This window comes from Dendrobates tinctorius, unplaced genomic scaffold (assembly GCF_039654945.1).
Source record: "Dendrobates tinctorius isolate UK_male_01 unplaced genomic scaffold, ASM3965494v1 ptg000051l, whole genome shotgun sequence".
Classification (NCBI taxonomy): Eukaryota; Metazoa; Chordata; class Amphibia; order Anura; family Dendrobatidae; genus Dendrobates; species Dendrobates tinctorius.
The window spans coordinates 6,449,203-6,463,591 of NW_027361719.1; the positions used below are offsets into that span (position 1 = coordinate 6,449,203).

Consider the following 14,389-nt stretch of genomic DNA (forward strand, 5'->3'; position numbering starts at 1 on the left):
GACAATAACAATAAAGGTTTAGTTCTGGACAACAATTATGAGGCAGAAATAATAATTAAATCTGTTACCTCAATAAAGGGCAGAAAACAATAGAAGTAATAAAGTTTTTTTTGGCAAGGACAAGATGCAATGTAAAATATAGCCAGGCAAAATGGTATTAAAAAGGGCAAAGTTTGTATTCTCAGACAAAACATCTAAAATTAAGTTGCTGTTATACATACCTAACAATTTTAACAAAAGGTGTATGAGAGCCTCCTTTATGTCTAAAACATGGTATATGGGAGTCCATTTTCCTTCAAATTTTTGTCAGTTCTTGCATTGTCCGAATGTGGTCACCTTATGGTACTATATGCATTATAGGAGCATTCTGGACACTAGTGTGTCTCACAATTTAAACAACTATGTCTCCATCTTGTATTCTGTACTCTACATGCTGTACATGTCCACTGTCCTGGTCCATTATAGGGAGGAGGTACTGATGGTTCTGTCTGAGTCCTTCCAGTCCATTGGCAAAACATTCATTCAACACTCTTAGGCTAGGTTCACATTAGCGTTTCTGTGCGCAGCGTTTCATCTGCATGCAAAAACGCATGGTGCTGTTTCAATGTGTCAATGTGCATGTTTACGCAGTGTTTTTATCCGCATCATCTTGCGCATGACGCCAAAAACCGCTGTATGTGCATGTGTTTGTATGTGTTTTTGCATGCGTTTGCGTTGTTTATGTGCATATGTTCGATATTTCCAATGCTTTTCCAGTAGAATTTCCTTGACACCAGACACCCAATGGGCATATCTCATGGGATTTCTATATATAGACACACTGCACTGAGGAAATCCTTGTCTTTTGCTGCTGTATCAAGCTGGATTTTAGCGTGGAGAGCTTCATTCTTAATCTTGATTTGTCATTTAAATTGGATGTTGCCTTTGCTGTGGCTTGTGAAGAAGAAAGAAGAGAAAGACGGAGAAGACATCATCATCACTATTGGCAACACCCCATCGTTGAAGTCCAAGAGAGCTGTGGGGCCTACCACTCGTTGTACACAGAGCTGTGTGAAAACCCTGAGAAGTTTTTCGAGTACACGAGAATGTCGGAAAAGAGCTTCCATGACTTGCTGCTACGTGTCCGAAGATCCATCACCAGGCAGGACACACAGCTACGTTGAGCAACTCCTGCTGTTGGTAACCCTGAGGTACGTAATTTTGAAAAAGAAACACCTGTCATTAATATGATTGTTCTAAAAGCCATGTACTGATTTTTTTTTCCCCCATTTTCTGGTCGGCAGATTCATGGCTACCGGAGAGACCTTATCATCTCTACATTTTCATTCAGGATTGGAGTGGCCACGCTTTCTAGTATAGTTGGAGACACCTGCCGTACTTTATGTAACGTTCTGCATGGAGAATTCCTCCCCCAACCCACAACTGAACTCTGGCTGGAAAATGCTGCAAAATTCCAGGACATTTGTAATTTTCCAAACTGTTTGGGGGCTGTGGACGACAAACACAATCGTATTATGAAACCTGCTGGAAGTGGATCCGAGTATTTCAATTACAAAAAATACTTTTCAATTGTTCTCAGGGCGATTGCAGATGCTGACTGACGATTTTTCACCATGGATGTTGGCTCATTTGCACAAGGAAATGACTCACAGACTTTCAAAAACTCTGACATGGGCCAACGTTTGTATGGGAATAATTTCAATTTTCCATAGCCACGACAGATTACGAACACTGAAGGACCGCCAATGCCATTTGTTGTGCTTGAGGATGAGGTGTTTCAAATGTATGCCAACCTCACAAAACCGTACTCAACTCGGGACTTGAATCACACCAAAAGGATTTACAACTACCCACTGAGAAGGGCACGAATAACTGTGGAGTGTGCCTTTGGACTGCTTGTATCTAAATGGCGCATTTTGGGACCAGCCATCAATCTAAAAATTGAGACAATTGATGAGGCTGTGAAAGTGTGTGTTGTTCTGCATAATTACATCCTGGTGAAAGAGCGACACCACTTAGAACTTGAGGAGCCTGTTAATACCACATTGCAGGATTACCAAGATCACCCTCTGAGGACCACAGTGGAAGTTGCCCAAATGAGGGACACATTTGCTGGCTACTTTGTTTCGGATATTGGACGTGTGGCATGACAAGACAAGATGGTTTAAGCTACTAATAAGTAACATTCACCTGTAATGTTTGCTGACTTTAATACTAACACCTTGACTGTAACACCGTTAATACTTCACTCAACAATACACACATGTTTAAATAAACAGATAAAGAAAACACAGGGAGACAGGGATTGTGGAAAAAAAGAATTTTTATTAAAGGGAATCTGTCACCTATTTTTTCGCATATAAGATGCGGCCACCACCATCAGGGGCTTATCTACAGCATTCTGTAATGCTGTAGATAAGCCCCCGCTGTAACCTGAAAGATAAGAAAAACGAGTTATATTATACTCATCGGGGGGCGGTCTGGTCCGGGTCCAATCGGTGTTGCGGTCCAGGTCAGGCGCTTCCCATCTTCTAGCGATGACGTCTTCGCTTCCCGTCGCGGCTCCGGTGCAGGTGTACTGCTCTGTCCTGTCGAGGGCAGAGCAGAGTACTGCAGTGCGCATGCGCCGGACCTCTCTGACCTTTCCCGGCGCCTGTGCACTGCAGTACTCTGCTCTGCCCTCAACAGGGCAGAGAATTACGCCTGCGCAGGAGCCGCGACAGAAGCAAGGAAGAGGATGTAATCGCTAAAAGATCGCTGGTAGATGATTGGGCCTGTTCATTGGCTAGTCGATGAGGGGCTGCTCCAACTGAGGACGATCCAGGTTGAGTTGTGCTGCTCCAGGTTCTGTGTGGAAAATAAATGAAAAACATTAGTAAAAAAAAAATTATATTGTTTATATAATAGTAAGACAACACAAAAAAAACAATGTAAAAAACACAATGGACACCAATACTTACAGGCAGTAGTCCAACAGCACAGCAGTCATGCAGCACAGCATCAGGACAGCAGCACAACACCGGGACTTAGAAATCCTGGACAGGAGAACTGAAGGGCCAGTACCACACCACTTGAACGCCGTAGACCTGTACAGGAAAAATGAGGGTCAATAACACAACACCGTAACAGAGAAATCCTGGACACGAGAAATGAGGGTCAGTACCACTGCACCAGAATGGAGAAATCATGGACACGAGAACTGAAGGGCCAATACCACACCACCGAAACAGAGAAATCCTGGACAGGAGAACTGAAGGGCCAATACCACACCACCGGAACAGAGAAATCCTGGACAGGAGAAGCAAGCCGCAACATTAGTACGGGACCTGAGCAGCAACCAGTCTACTAGGAACAGAAAAAAAAATTAGTACAGAGTACAGACTGCAGAGACAGACAGACATTTTCAAAGCTTCTATACTTACATAGACAGTCTGGTGCTTACATCCAGAGTCTCGAGAGTAATGGCCTTGCAGTGTCCACACTTCCTTTTATACACGTGGCAATTAGCAGGTGGTGAAATCACTTCCTGGACCTGCTCATTCTGAAGTACGCATGTTTATCGAACGCATGCGTACGCATGTCCTTGCGTACCAATGCGTTCCCATAGACAGTAATGCGTTGTTTTGACGCACTCATCCGCATGCGCATGACTACGCATAATTGACGTCTCAAAAAATGCAACATGTTGCGTTCGTCGGACACCTCCGCACACCGCGAAATGACGCATGCGTACGCATCCGAATGCGAACTGATGCAAACGCATGTCCCTGCGTACACAATGTTAAATATATGTACGCTTGACGCATGCGGATCTATGTGGATCATACGCTGTGCACAGATACGCTAATGTAAAACAAGCCTTAATGGTTTTTCTACATCTTCCCAACTAATTACTTCCCCACCCAAATTCTTTTCACTGCTCAGATTCAACCATTGTCTTGACCAAGCTTGCTCTAATGAATAGCATTCTGCCTTAACATATACAGACTAGGACCCTTCCTGTGGGGGAATTTCATCCTTTTCAATATTCTTTTATAATCCGTTATAGATTCCTTGCCGTCACATTATCTGAACAATCCTCTTCTGTCTTTCCTTTAAATGAATCTGTATCCATTTACTCCCAAGTTACTCACGTATGGCTCTAAGCACTTTAACACTCTGGAGGTTTATACCAGTGCTAGCACAATTTTTCTTCTGGATGATATAATACATGTCTGGTCCCACGACCTTCGGCACCAAATTCTGTGAGAGAAATACACTCTCTTCTATGCCTGTCTAACTCCAAATTAATATTTGTTTTACATGCACTCGGGAAATTAATGCAGCACAGCCTTGTATGATGTACTCAGGACTTCTGGTTTATTAGCACAAGTAGGCACTTTAATAAGGTCACAGACAAAGGAAAAGTTCCCGCTGAACAATAGGAACTTTAGGGGTGTGAATAAAAATGTGAAACTTCCCCACTTATCAGTGTTATTTGACCATCATTACACAGAAGTTACAAGTAGTGATGGGCGAAGCTGAACAGTGAAGTATGGGGTCCATACTGAGCACATACTGTTCAGGCACGGACCCTGAACATGGACTTCTCCAAGAAGAAATTTCTCACGGTGAACTCACTGAGCTCAGCGCTGCACCTTCAGACTTTTTCACATGGTGCTAGTGGTGATCTCACTGAGATCACCACAGTTCTTCAGGCCAGCTCAAACTGAAGTGAGAACACAGCCACAGTGACCTGCGGTATCCTCGTTGATGTCACCGCTTGTCACTCATGCTGTGCTAGCAACAGCTCATTCTCCCATGGATTTTAGCCTGGACAGTGGCATCTTGACACAGTCCAGGTTGAAAACCAATTACCGCATTATCAAAGATTACAGCATAGGAAAGTATATCAGGTGAGGGATATTGTTGTTTTTCATTTTTGTTTTTTTTACAGGAGGCCAGGGCTTCAATGGATTGGGCATTAGCTGAGTATATTTATTGCTTATTTTTTTATTTTTTTTACAGGAGACAGGGCTTCAATGGAATGGGTGTAAGGTGAGTATAACTATGTTTGCTTTTTTTAAATAAATTTGTAAAACGGTGTGGATTTTTTTTCAAATAAAGAACTTCATTCTGGGTGTTTTTTATTGACAATATGTAATGACTATTACAAATTGCTGGGCAAGATGTCAACTAAAAATACAAAGGTGACATCAACTCCACAAATATGAACCCCACTTGCCACCACCACGGAGCAAGTGGGAAGAGCCAAGCAAAGTGCCAGAATTGGCGCTTCTAATAAATGCCCCTTTTCTGGAGTGGCTGCGGGCTGCTACTTTTAGGCTCGTGGGCCAATATCCATGGCCCCTTACCAGCCTGAGAAAAGCAGCCCCCAACTGTCTGCTTTGGCTTGGCTGATTGCCAAAAAACAGCATTGGGACCCCTCTAATCTTGATAACCAGCCATGATAAAACTGACAGCTGTAGGTTGCTACCAGCAGCTGCCAGTTTTGCCATGCTAAATATCAAAAATAGAAAGGCCCCATGTAATTTTTTTTAAATTGATTTATAGCGCAGGCGTCGTCTGATGAATACTCCCATCAGCCGTGCCTGCTCTCGCTGTTATTAGCGGCAGAAGGTGTAGGCTGATGGGAGTAGTAATCAGCCAATGCCTCTGTGAATGGAGGTAAATGTTTTACCTCCAGTCACAGCTGCTGGCTCACGCTGTCATCTGACAGCTTGGGAACCGCAGCTCTCTGACCGGTGGTAGTGATCTTACCGCCGATCAGAGGCAGTGTTTGCCGTGTTGTCATACAGATTAAGACTTGGCAAATAACGGATGTTCAGGACGCCCATTCATTTGTACGGGGTCTGGGTTTGGGTCCTGTTCTGGTACCCAAACCAAACTTTTTCTTAACTGGTTGGCCGAACCTGCCGGACCCAAACATCTAGGGGTTCACCAATCACTAGTTACAAAACAAAAAGGATACCACATATACAAAATGGATTCATTTCTCTAACAACAAAAAGATTTTTGATGATTGGAAAAAAGTATTTCTGCTACATGATAAACTTCAGGACTCTTGTCCTTGTCCTTGTGAATGGTCTAATGACGAACTTTCCATGTGCCCAGCAAGATGTCCAAGAAATTCTCCTTCAGTTGCTGCTCCTGCTGGAAATACTGCAAGGCAGAACTCACATATCTGGGAGCTCAGTCCAACATCTGAGTTGACATTGACACATTGGCCAAAGGGACAGTCTTCTGACAGACAGCCTGGACTCCATGATGACTGCAAGAAATAGAACAAGACTTACATAAATTTTGGAGATCTAAATGTATTTTAATTTCTTACATATACATGAAAATATGTTAAAAAGCAATATAATCTATCCCCCAAATAACATCTATCTATCTATCTAATCTACTGTATCCAAAACCAGACAGTATTAAAACATATTTGGCTAAAAAAATATTTTGTGGTCGTTGCTTCAGGAAGTCGGCGGTGACAGAAGTGAGGCGATGCTGTGGGCCCCGTCCTCTCAGAAAATGTTGGCACCAGTAAGTGGAGGTCCCCTCTCCCGCAGCATCTTCCTACTCCTCCTGGCGCTGCCGCCAACCTCCTGTGACCATGGCTCCTGTGACCCCGCCGCACTACCGCCGCCCCTCACGTAAGATACCTTCGGATTATAAGATGCGCCCCATTTTTTTATGTGCATAGAATCTCACCTCCACTCATCCCCCAAATGTAGTAATTTTGTCCATATAAAATTTTGATATTCAATTCTAGTCATCAGTTTTGGAAACCCCCTTAAAGAACTTTTGTAGGAAGTAAGATTTAATCCATTACCATAAGAGAGGAAATAAAATCAAAGCATTAGATTATTCAATTTTCTGTAATGTATTGATTAAAACCCCTTAGTGACCGGGCCAAATTTTTTAAATCTGACCAGTGTCATTTTATGTGGTAATAACTCTGGAACATTTCAAGAAATCCCAGTGATTTTGAGAATGTTTTTTCGTGGCACATAATTTATGATAATGGTAAATTTAGGTCGATATGTTTTGTGTTTATTTACAAAAAATATCAGAAATTTGACAAAAATGTTAAAAAATTAGCAATTTTAAAATTTTGAATGATTATCCCTTTAATCTAGAAAGTTATACCACATAGAAACATTAATAAATAACATTACCCACATGTTTGCTTTAAAACAGCACTGTTTCTAAAATGTTGTTTTAAAATGTAGCAGCAATTTTTCATTTTTTTCACAGAAATTTACAAAATTAATTTTTCTAGTGACCTATCCAGGTTTGAAGTGACTTTGGGGGTCCTATATAATGGTAAACCCCAAAAAGTGATCCCTTTTTAAAAAACGCACCCCCGACATATTGAAAACTGCTGTCAGGTAGTTTATTTACCCTTCAGGTGATTTTCAGGAATTAATGCAAAATGACATGACAGGAATGAAAAAGTATATTTTTACTACCAAAATGTGGCTAACTTCTGCACAGGTTACTATGGCTGGCAGATTCAAAGGTCGTTATTTGGTCATGAATTTCCATGTCAAACATCAGGATCACATGATCAAAATCTAAGGGTGCCGATGGGCAGGGCCACCATCGGGGCATTACTGCCCTGACTGGCGTATGGGGCCCGGTGGGCAGAGGGGGCCTGCATCAGGCCCCGTCTCATCTGCTCACCGGGCCCTACCGGCACGCTAAACCGGGCCCTCGGCACTGCGGCAGTTGATCACTATTGACATGTGGGCCCGCGCCCGCACGTCAATAGTTAACAGCTGCCAGCCAATTGGAGGCTGGCAGCTGACTTCAGCTGCAGCGCGCACCTCACCGGCGTCTGACATCATTATCAGTCGCCGGCGAGTATGCGCTTGTGCATGGAGGGACGGAGCCTCGCCATAGGAGCGCGGCCAGGTAAGAAGAACTTGTGTTTTTTTTTATATTGAGAGCGGCGATCCGGAGGGCCCGGGGCAGATGGCAGAATGCTGGACACGATGGGGCAGAATGCTGGACATGGGGCAGAATGCTGGACACAATGGAAGCAGAATGCTGGAGTTGATGGGGGCAGAATGCTAGACACGATGGGGGCAGAATGCTGGACACGATGGGGGCAAAATGCTGGACACGATGGGGGCAAAATGCTAGACACGATGGGGGCAAAATGCTGGACATGATGGGGGCAGATTGCTGGACACGATGGGGCAGAATGCTGGACACGATGGGGCAGAATGCTGGACACGATGGGGGCAGAATGCTGGACACGATGGAGGCAGAATGCTGGACACGATGGAGGCAGAATGCTTGACACGATGGGGGCAGCATGCTGGACACGATGGGGCAGAATGCTGGACACGATGGGGCAGAATGCTGGACACAACGGGGGCAGAATGCTGGACACGACGGGGGCAGAATGCTAGACACGATGGGGCAGAATGCTGGACACAATGGGGCAGAATGCTGGACATGGGGGCAGAATGCTGGACATGGGGGCAGAATGCTGGACATGATGGGGGCAGAATGCTGGACACGATGGGGGCAGAATGCTGGACACAATGGGGGCAGAATGTGACAGTGAGACACAGGAGGGGACACAATGGACACGGGGCAGAATGTGACAGTGAGACACAGGAAGGAGCAGAATGAGACATGGGGCAGAATGCGAGACATGGGGCAGAATGGAGATACGGGGCATGATTAGAGACATGGGGCAGGATGAAAGACATGGGGGCATGACTGGAGACACTGGGGGCATGACTAGAGACACGGGGCATGACTGGAGACACTGGGGGCATGACTGGAGACACTGGGGCAGGACTGGAGACACTGGGGGCAGGACATGAGACACTGGTGGCAGGACTGGAGACACTGGTGGCAGGACTGGAGACACTGGGGGCAGGACTGGAGACACTGGGGGCAGAACTGGAGACACTGGGGGCAGAACTGGAGACACAAGGAAGGATTGCAGACATGGGGGCATGATTGGAGACATAGGGGGCAGGATTGGAGACACTGGAGGCAGGATTGGAGACACTGGGGGCAGAATGGAGACACAGGGGGCATGATTGCAGACACGGGGCAGGATGAAAAACATGGGGGCATGATTTGAGACACTGGGGGCAGGACTAGAGACAGATGGGGTAGGGTTAGAGACAGATCGTGCAGGATCATGGGGCAGGATAGATACGATGGAGACAGATGGGGCAGGATGGGGAGAACATATGGGGCAGAATGGATACTCATGAGGGTGGGATGAGAGAACATATGGCTGAAGCCAGGAATGAGACACACGGGGGCTAGGATGGGGGATATTACTACCACAGGGTTGATTTAAGGGATATTATTACTGCAGTGATGTATTTATTTTATTTTTTGAGTATACTGTTTTAAATGGGGGGGCGGTCCTGTTACTGTGCAGAGTGACACTATGTCGCCTATTTTTCTTCATGTGATGTAATGTAGAAGTTGGGAAAAATAAGTAATATGTTCTGCAAGCAGAGCTCTAGATGACTGTGTTATTTCCTGCAGAGACGAGCCCTGGCTGGAAGAAGTGATGGCGGTCTGTGCTGGATGAAAGATGAAAAGCAAAGATGAAGTACTTCACCTAGAGACGTCACTGGTGAGTTAGTGTGTTACCTATACACTGACACTAAATACTGTATAGAAGTCCTGTGTATAATGTCATTGATGACTTTATTACTTGTACACAGACACTGCATAGTAAGTAGAGATCCCTTGTGTATAATGGCACTTATGGTGATAGTATTGTGTTTTTTTTCATTACTGATCAGTACTGTAGTATTCAGTCACTATGTGGTGGTAATATGTGATCTGGACATGGTGTTGCAGTATTTGTTCCTTGTATGTGATATTATTCTGTCACTGTGGTGGTAATATGTGGTCTGGTCATGGTGTGGCAGTATTTGTTCCTTGTATGTGGTATTATAGGTCACTATGTGGTGGTAATATGTGGTCTGGACATGGTGTAGCGGTATTTGTTCCTTGTATGTGATATTATTGGTCATTTTAAAAATTGAAAAATAAAAATATACCTAAATTGTATTGGATATTTTAACAAATATTTAATAGGTTACAGTAGATTAGGGCACGGCCAAAAGTGTCTACCGTGTTGTGGCGGCGACTTAAAAAAATCTTTTGGCCAAAACAAAAGCTGCCGGCTATATGTGTAATCTGGTGATGTGAACTGTTAATGTGTGATTGGTGAGAAGTGGAGTTTCTCCAAGAGAGAGCGGTGGTACTATGGACAGTTCGAGGGGTGGAGGCGGGGCTGAAGTGGAGCCTGGGCGGAGTCTCAAGGGGGCCCCGAAAATTTTACCAGTATGGGGCCCCGAAATTCCTAGTGGCAGCCCTGCCGATGGGGATAAAGAGGGAGAAGCCACACTCAACCATTTAAATGATGTAGTGACTATTGACAGCAGCATCTAAGGGGTTAAACAGATATGGACGGTGCAAACACAGCTGCTGGATTGTCACCTGTATGGAGATGCTATTCTCTCATATCTCAAGTCAGTAAAAAGATGTATTGGCGGTCATTAAGGGGTTAATGGAAGACAAGTTCAACTTAGTTTTTTATATATATTAAGCATACAGAATCCTGGAAAAACTTGTCTTTTGTCCTATAAAGTACAGTAATGGAACTACAGTTTATAGCGTAATCACAATGCTCTTCTTTAATCCATTAAACAAATCTAAATCCCAAAATCGGTCATTTTTCTGTCTACTGTGTGAATATAGAATATGTATCACGTCCACTTAACCTCAGTCAGCAACACGTACCCACTCGGTTAAAGAGGATCACTAACACTAAGCTGTATTTTGACCCTTGAGTCACATATTGTAATAATCATTTCACAGATGTTGATGCTTGTCCCATATGTTAGTAGTAAACTTTGTAAACATTTGGGCTTTATAAGATAAGACATATTCAAAGCAAATCAAGGATTATGTAATGATTATATATCATCATATATCCCTGTATACTATTCTTGTATCAAATCAGATATGCAAATTGTTTCTTCAAAGAGGAAGAGGACTGGAACTCTAGTGCCACCTATAGGAAGTAGCAATCCTAGAAGTCAATATCGGCTTTTTAATGAGCCTTGTCACATGACTTAGGATAAAAGCCTAAACCTGACTCTCAATATGCAGACACTGTGTTTCGGGGCACTGCCCCTCATCAGTCCTCTTCCTCTCTGAAGAGACAATTTGCCTATTTCCTATGGGAGCATAGCGGCTTGAAAGTCTCCTCATCTCGGCATGCTTGACAAGTCACTCTCCACAAGGAGAAACGATACCCCTTGGATCCCGATCGGATTCCTCTCACATGGCCAAACCTGATCTCACATTTTTGCACTGATGAGGTGGCAGTACTCCAAAACACAGTGTCTGCAAATTGAGATTCTGATTTTGGCTTTTATCCTAAGTCATGTCACAAGGCTTTTTAAAGGGTTGACATTGAATTCTAGGATTGCTGCTTCGTATACATGACACTAGAGTTCTAGTCCACTTGCTCTCTGAAAAGACAATTTGTATATTTCCCAGAGGAGCATTGCGGCTTGAAAGTCTCCTCATCTTAACATGCTTGACATGTCATTCTCCGCAAGGAGAAATGATTCCTCTTGGATCCCATGTAAATCTCTGAAATATATGATACAGACGGAACCCACGGCAGAAGATTCCTTATAATAAAGCAGATAGAGACACAGTGGACTCTATCTGGCCTAAGATACAGTGATGTCCATCTTTTTAAAGTGAACCTGACATCGGGCGTTTGCTCAGTAAACTACAGTTACACTGATTGGACAAAACTCTGGCGGATCACACTTCTATGCACTCTAAGGCTATGTGCACACGTTGCAGATTTTGATGCATTTTGGCAGCGTTTTTGGATGCGCGGAATTGCTTCAAATCTGCAGTGTAGTGCACACCAATGTTAGTCAATAGGAATTACAGCATTTTATTTTTTGCAGCATGTCAATTCTTTTTGTGGATCTGCAACGTTTCTGCATCCATTGACTACCATTGAGTCAGGCAGATCCGCAGCAAAACCACAGGTTTAAAAAGATCTGTGGTTTTGCTGCAGAGTTGCGTGTGAGAAACGCTGCAGATAGGGAGGAGGAAGAAGGTGTGGACGGAGACTATGTGTGTGGGCGGAGACTATGTGTGCGGTGAATATGTGCATTTCTGTGTGCTGGTATCTGTGTGTATGTGCGGGGGTCTGAGGGCTGTGTGTGTTTGCGCAGGTTTGTATGTAGGCAGGCATCATCCAATGGGACTACTAATCCCATCTGACTATGCCTGTTACAGTGACAGCTAGCCGATGAGGGGCCAGTAGTAGTCCCATCATCCGGCTAGTGCGTTCAAGTATAAAAAAACAAAAACAAACACATATATACAGTACATACTCACCATACAGCTAATCCCCAACGCCCTCGATCACCTGTAAAAAAAATAAAATAATAAAGCAATAGTATATTCCCTGTTTTGGCGTAATCTATTTAATAACGATTGTCCTACGATGATTTCCCATGGAGAACTGTCACATCAGCAGATGTGACCGCTCTCCAGGGGCCTCCAGTGATACAATGACTGTAGGTATCCTCCCGCAGTGGATCACTCTGCCGTCAGAGGTCAATTGAGTCCAGGCTGTCACTTGCGGCACCGATGTGTGGGAAAATTCTCACGCAGCAGTGCCGTAAAGTGAGAGCATGAACTCCAGTAAACCCTCAGTGATAACACTGCAGGAGCCATTATCTCCTGTCAGTGTGTCACTGGAGGCCCTGTAGAGAGGTCACATCTCCTGATGTGACAGCTCAATAGGGGAGACCATCGGGGACACTCGATATTAAATGGATTACGTTGGAACAGGGAGTGTACTGTTGATTTATTTATTTTTTTTTTTTTACAGGTGATCGAGGGCATCACAGGAATTAGGAGTACAATAAAGATGGGAAACTGTAGTGCTTTATTTCATTAAAATACTTTATTCTGGCTGTGTGTTTATTTAACCCTTTACCAACTATAGGATTAGTAATGGATAATTATCCTTTTGACCCCTCTCCATTACTAAGCCTGGCTTGATGTCACCTTACAACACAAAGGTGACATCAACCCCACAAATATAACCCCATATGCCACCGTTACAGGCCGTGGGGAGAGAGAGGCTAAGCGCCGGTATTTGCACAGCTTAGAGATGCACTATTTCTGGGGCAGCTGTGAGCTGGTGTTTGTAGCCGGGGGGGCCAATATCCATGGCCCCTTCTTAGACTATTAATATCAGCCTGCAGCTGTCTACATAGCCTTTTCTAGCTACTAATTATAGGGGACCCCCTATTTTAGCAGCCAGTAAAGGCTAAATATACAGCTGCGGGCTAGTATTCATAGCCTGGGAAGATCCATGGGTATTACCCCCTTCCCAGGCTATAAACATCGGCACCCAGTCTCTGGCTTTCCCTCTCTGGCACAGAAAATTGCCGAGTGCTGGCGGCATTGCTGGGTACTGAGGTGTGAGTTTCTTGCAAGTGTGACCCCGGCCTAACGCAGATTTTGTGTGTGTGTGTGTTTTTATTTAACTCTTTATGCACCATTTTATTATGTTTATTACTAAACATCGGGCTTGGTATTATCTATCTATCTATAGATCTAACTATCTATAGCTATATCTATCAATCTATCTATAGATATATCTAATCTATCTATAAGAAAAACAGCCGACAGCACATAGATGCACGTTCCAAAGGCCCCGGGGCCCGTCGAGTCCAACACTGTGTACAAACGTAAGAAAAAGGAACAGCATCCGTCTCCAGGTGAAAAATTCTGTAGCTTTATTTTGCCATCATCAGATACAACGTTTCGACCTCTATTAGGCCTATAGAGGTCGAAACATTGTATCTGATGATGGCAAAATAAAGCTACAGAATTTTTCACCTGGAGACGGATGCTGTTCCTTTTTCTTACATATCTAATCTATCTATCTGAGTGTGTAAACATTATTCTTCAATGGAGTATGTAAAAGAAGAGGTTGGACAAGGAAATTACATCACAATTCTTTTTTTTGTTAAATAATATATCTTTATTTAGCTGACAAAAACGCATACAAATCCGCATGTAAAAAAGCATGAAAATCCGCATCAAAAAGCAAGGATTATTAACTGCGTTTTCTGCAAAGAGATGCAGAATCTGCGCAAAAAATTCCACAGGCAAATCCGCAACTTGTGCACATACCCTTAAAGTGAACCTGTCAGCAGGATTGTGTAACCTACAGACAGTGTCAGGTTCGCGCTTTTATACTGATTAAAATGATACCTGGAATGATGAAATCTGTCTTGTGGTTGTTGTATAACAGCACCATCCTGACACAATCTGTAGGTTA

General features: G+C 43.8%; 1 protein-coding gene across 1 annotated transcript in view; it reads right to left on the reverse strand.

Annotated features, from left to right (window-relative positions):
* Window positions 1-4,338: 4,338 nt before the first annotated feature.
* Window positions 4,339-14,389, reverse strand: part of LOC141091265 (TRAF family member-associated NF-kappa-B activator-like) — a 53,428-nt gene continuing 43,377 nt past the window's right edge. Inside the window, exon 4 of the mRNA XM_073576724.1 lies at window positions 4,339-6,271. Within this exon, the coding sequence (XP_073432825.1) occupies window positions 6,056-6,271 (216 nt within the window). The 3' untranslated portion in view covers window positions 4,339-6,055. The remainder of the gene's footprint in view (window positions 6,272-14,389) is intronic.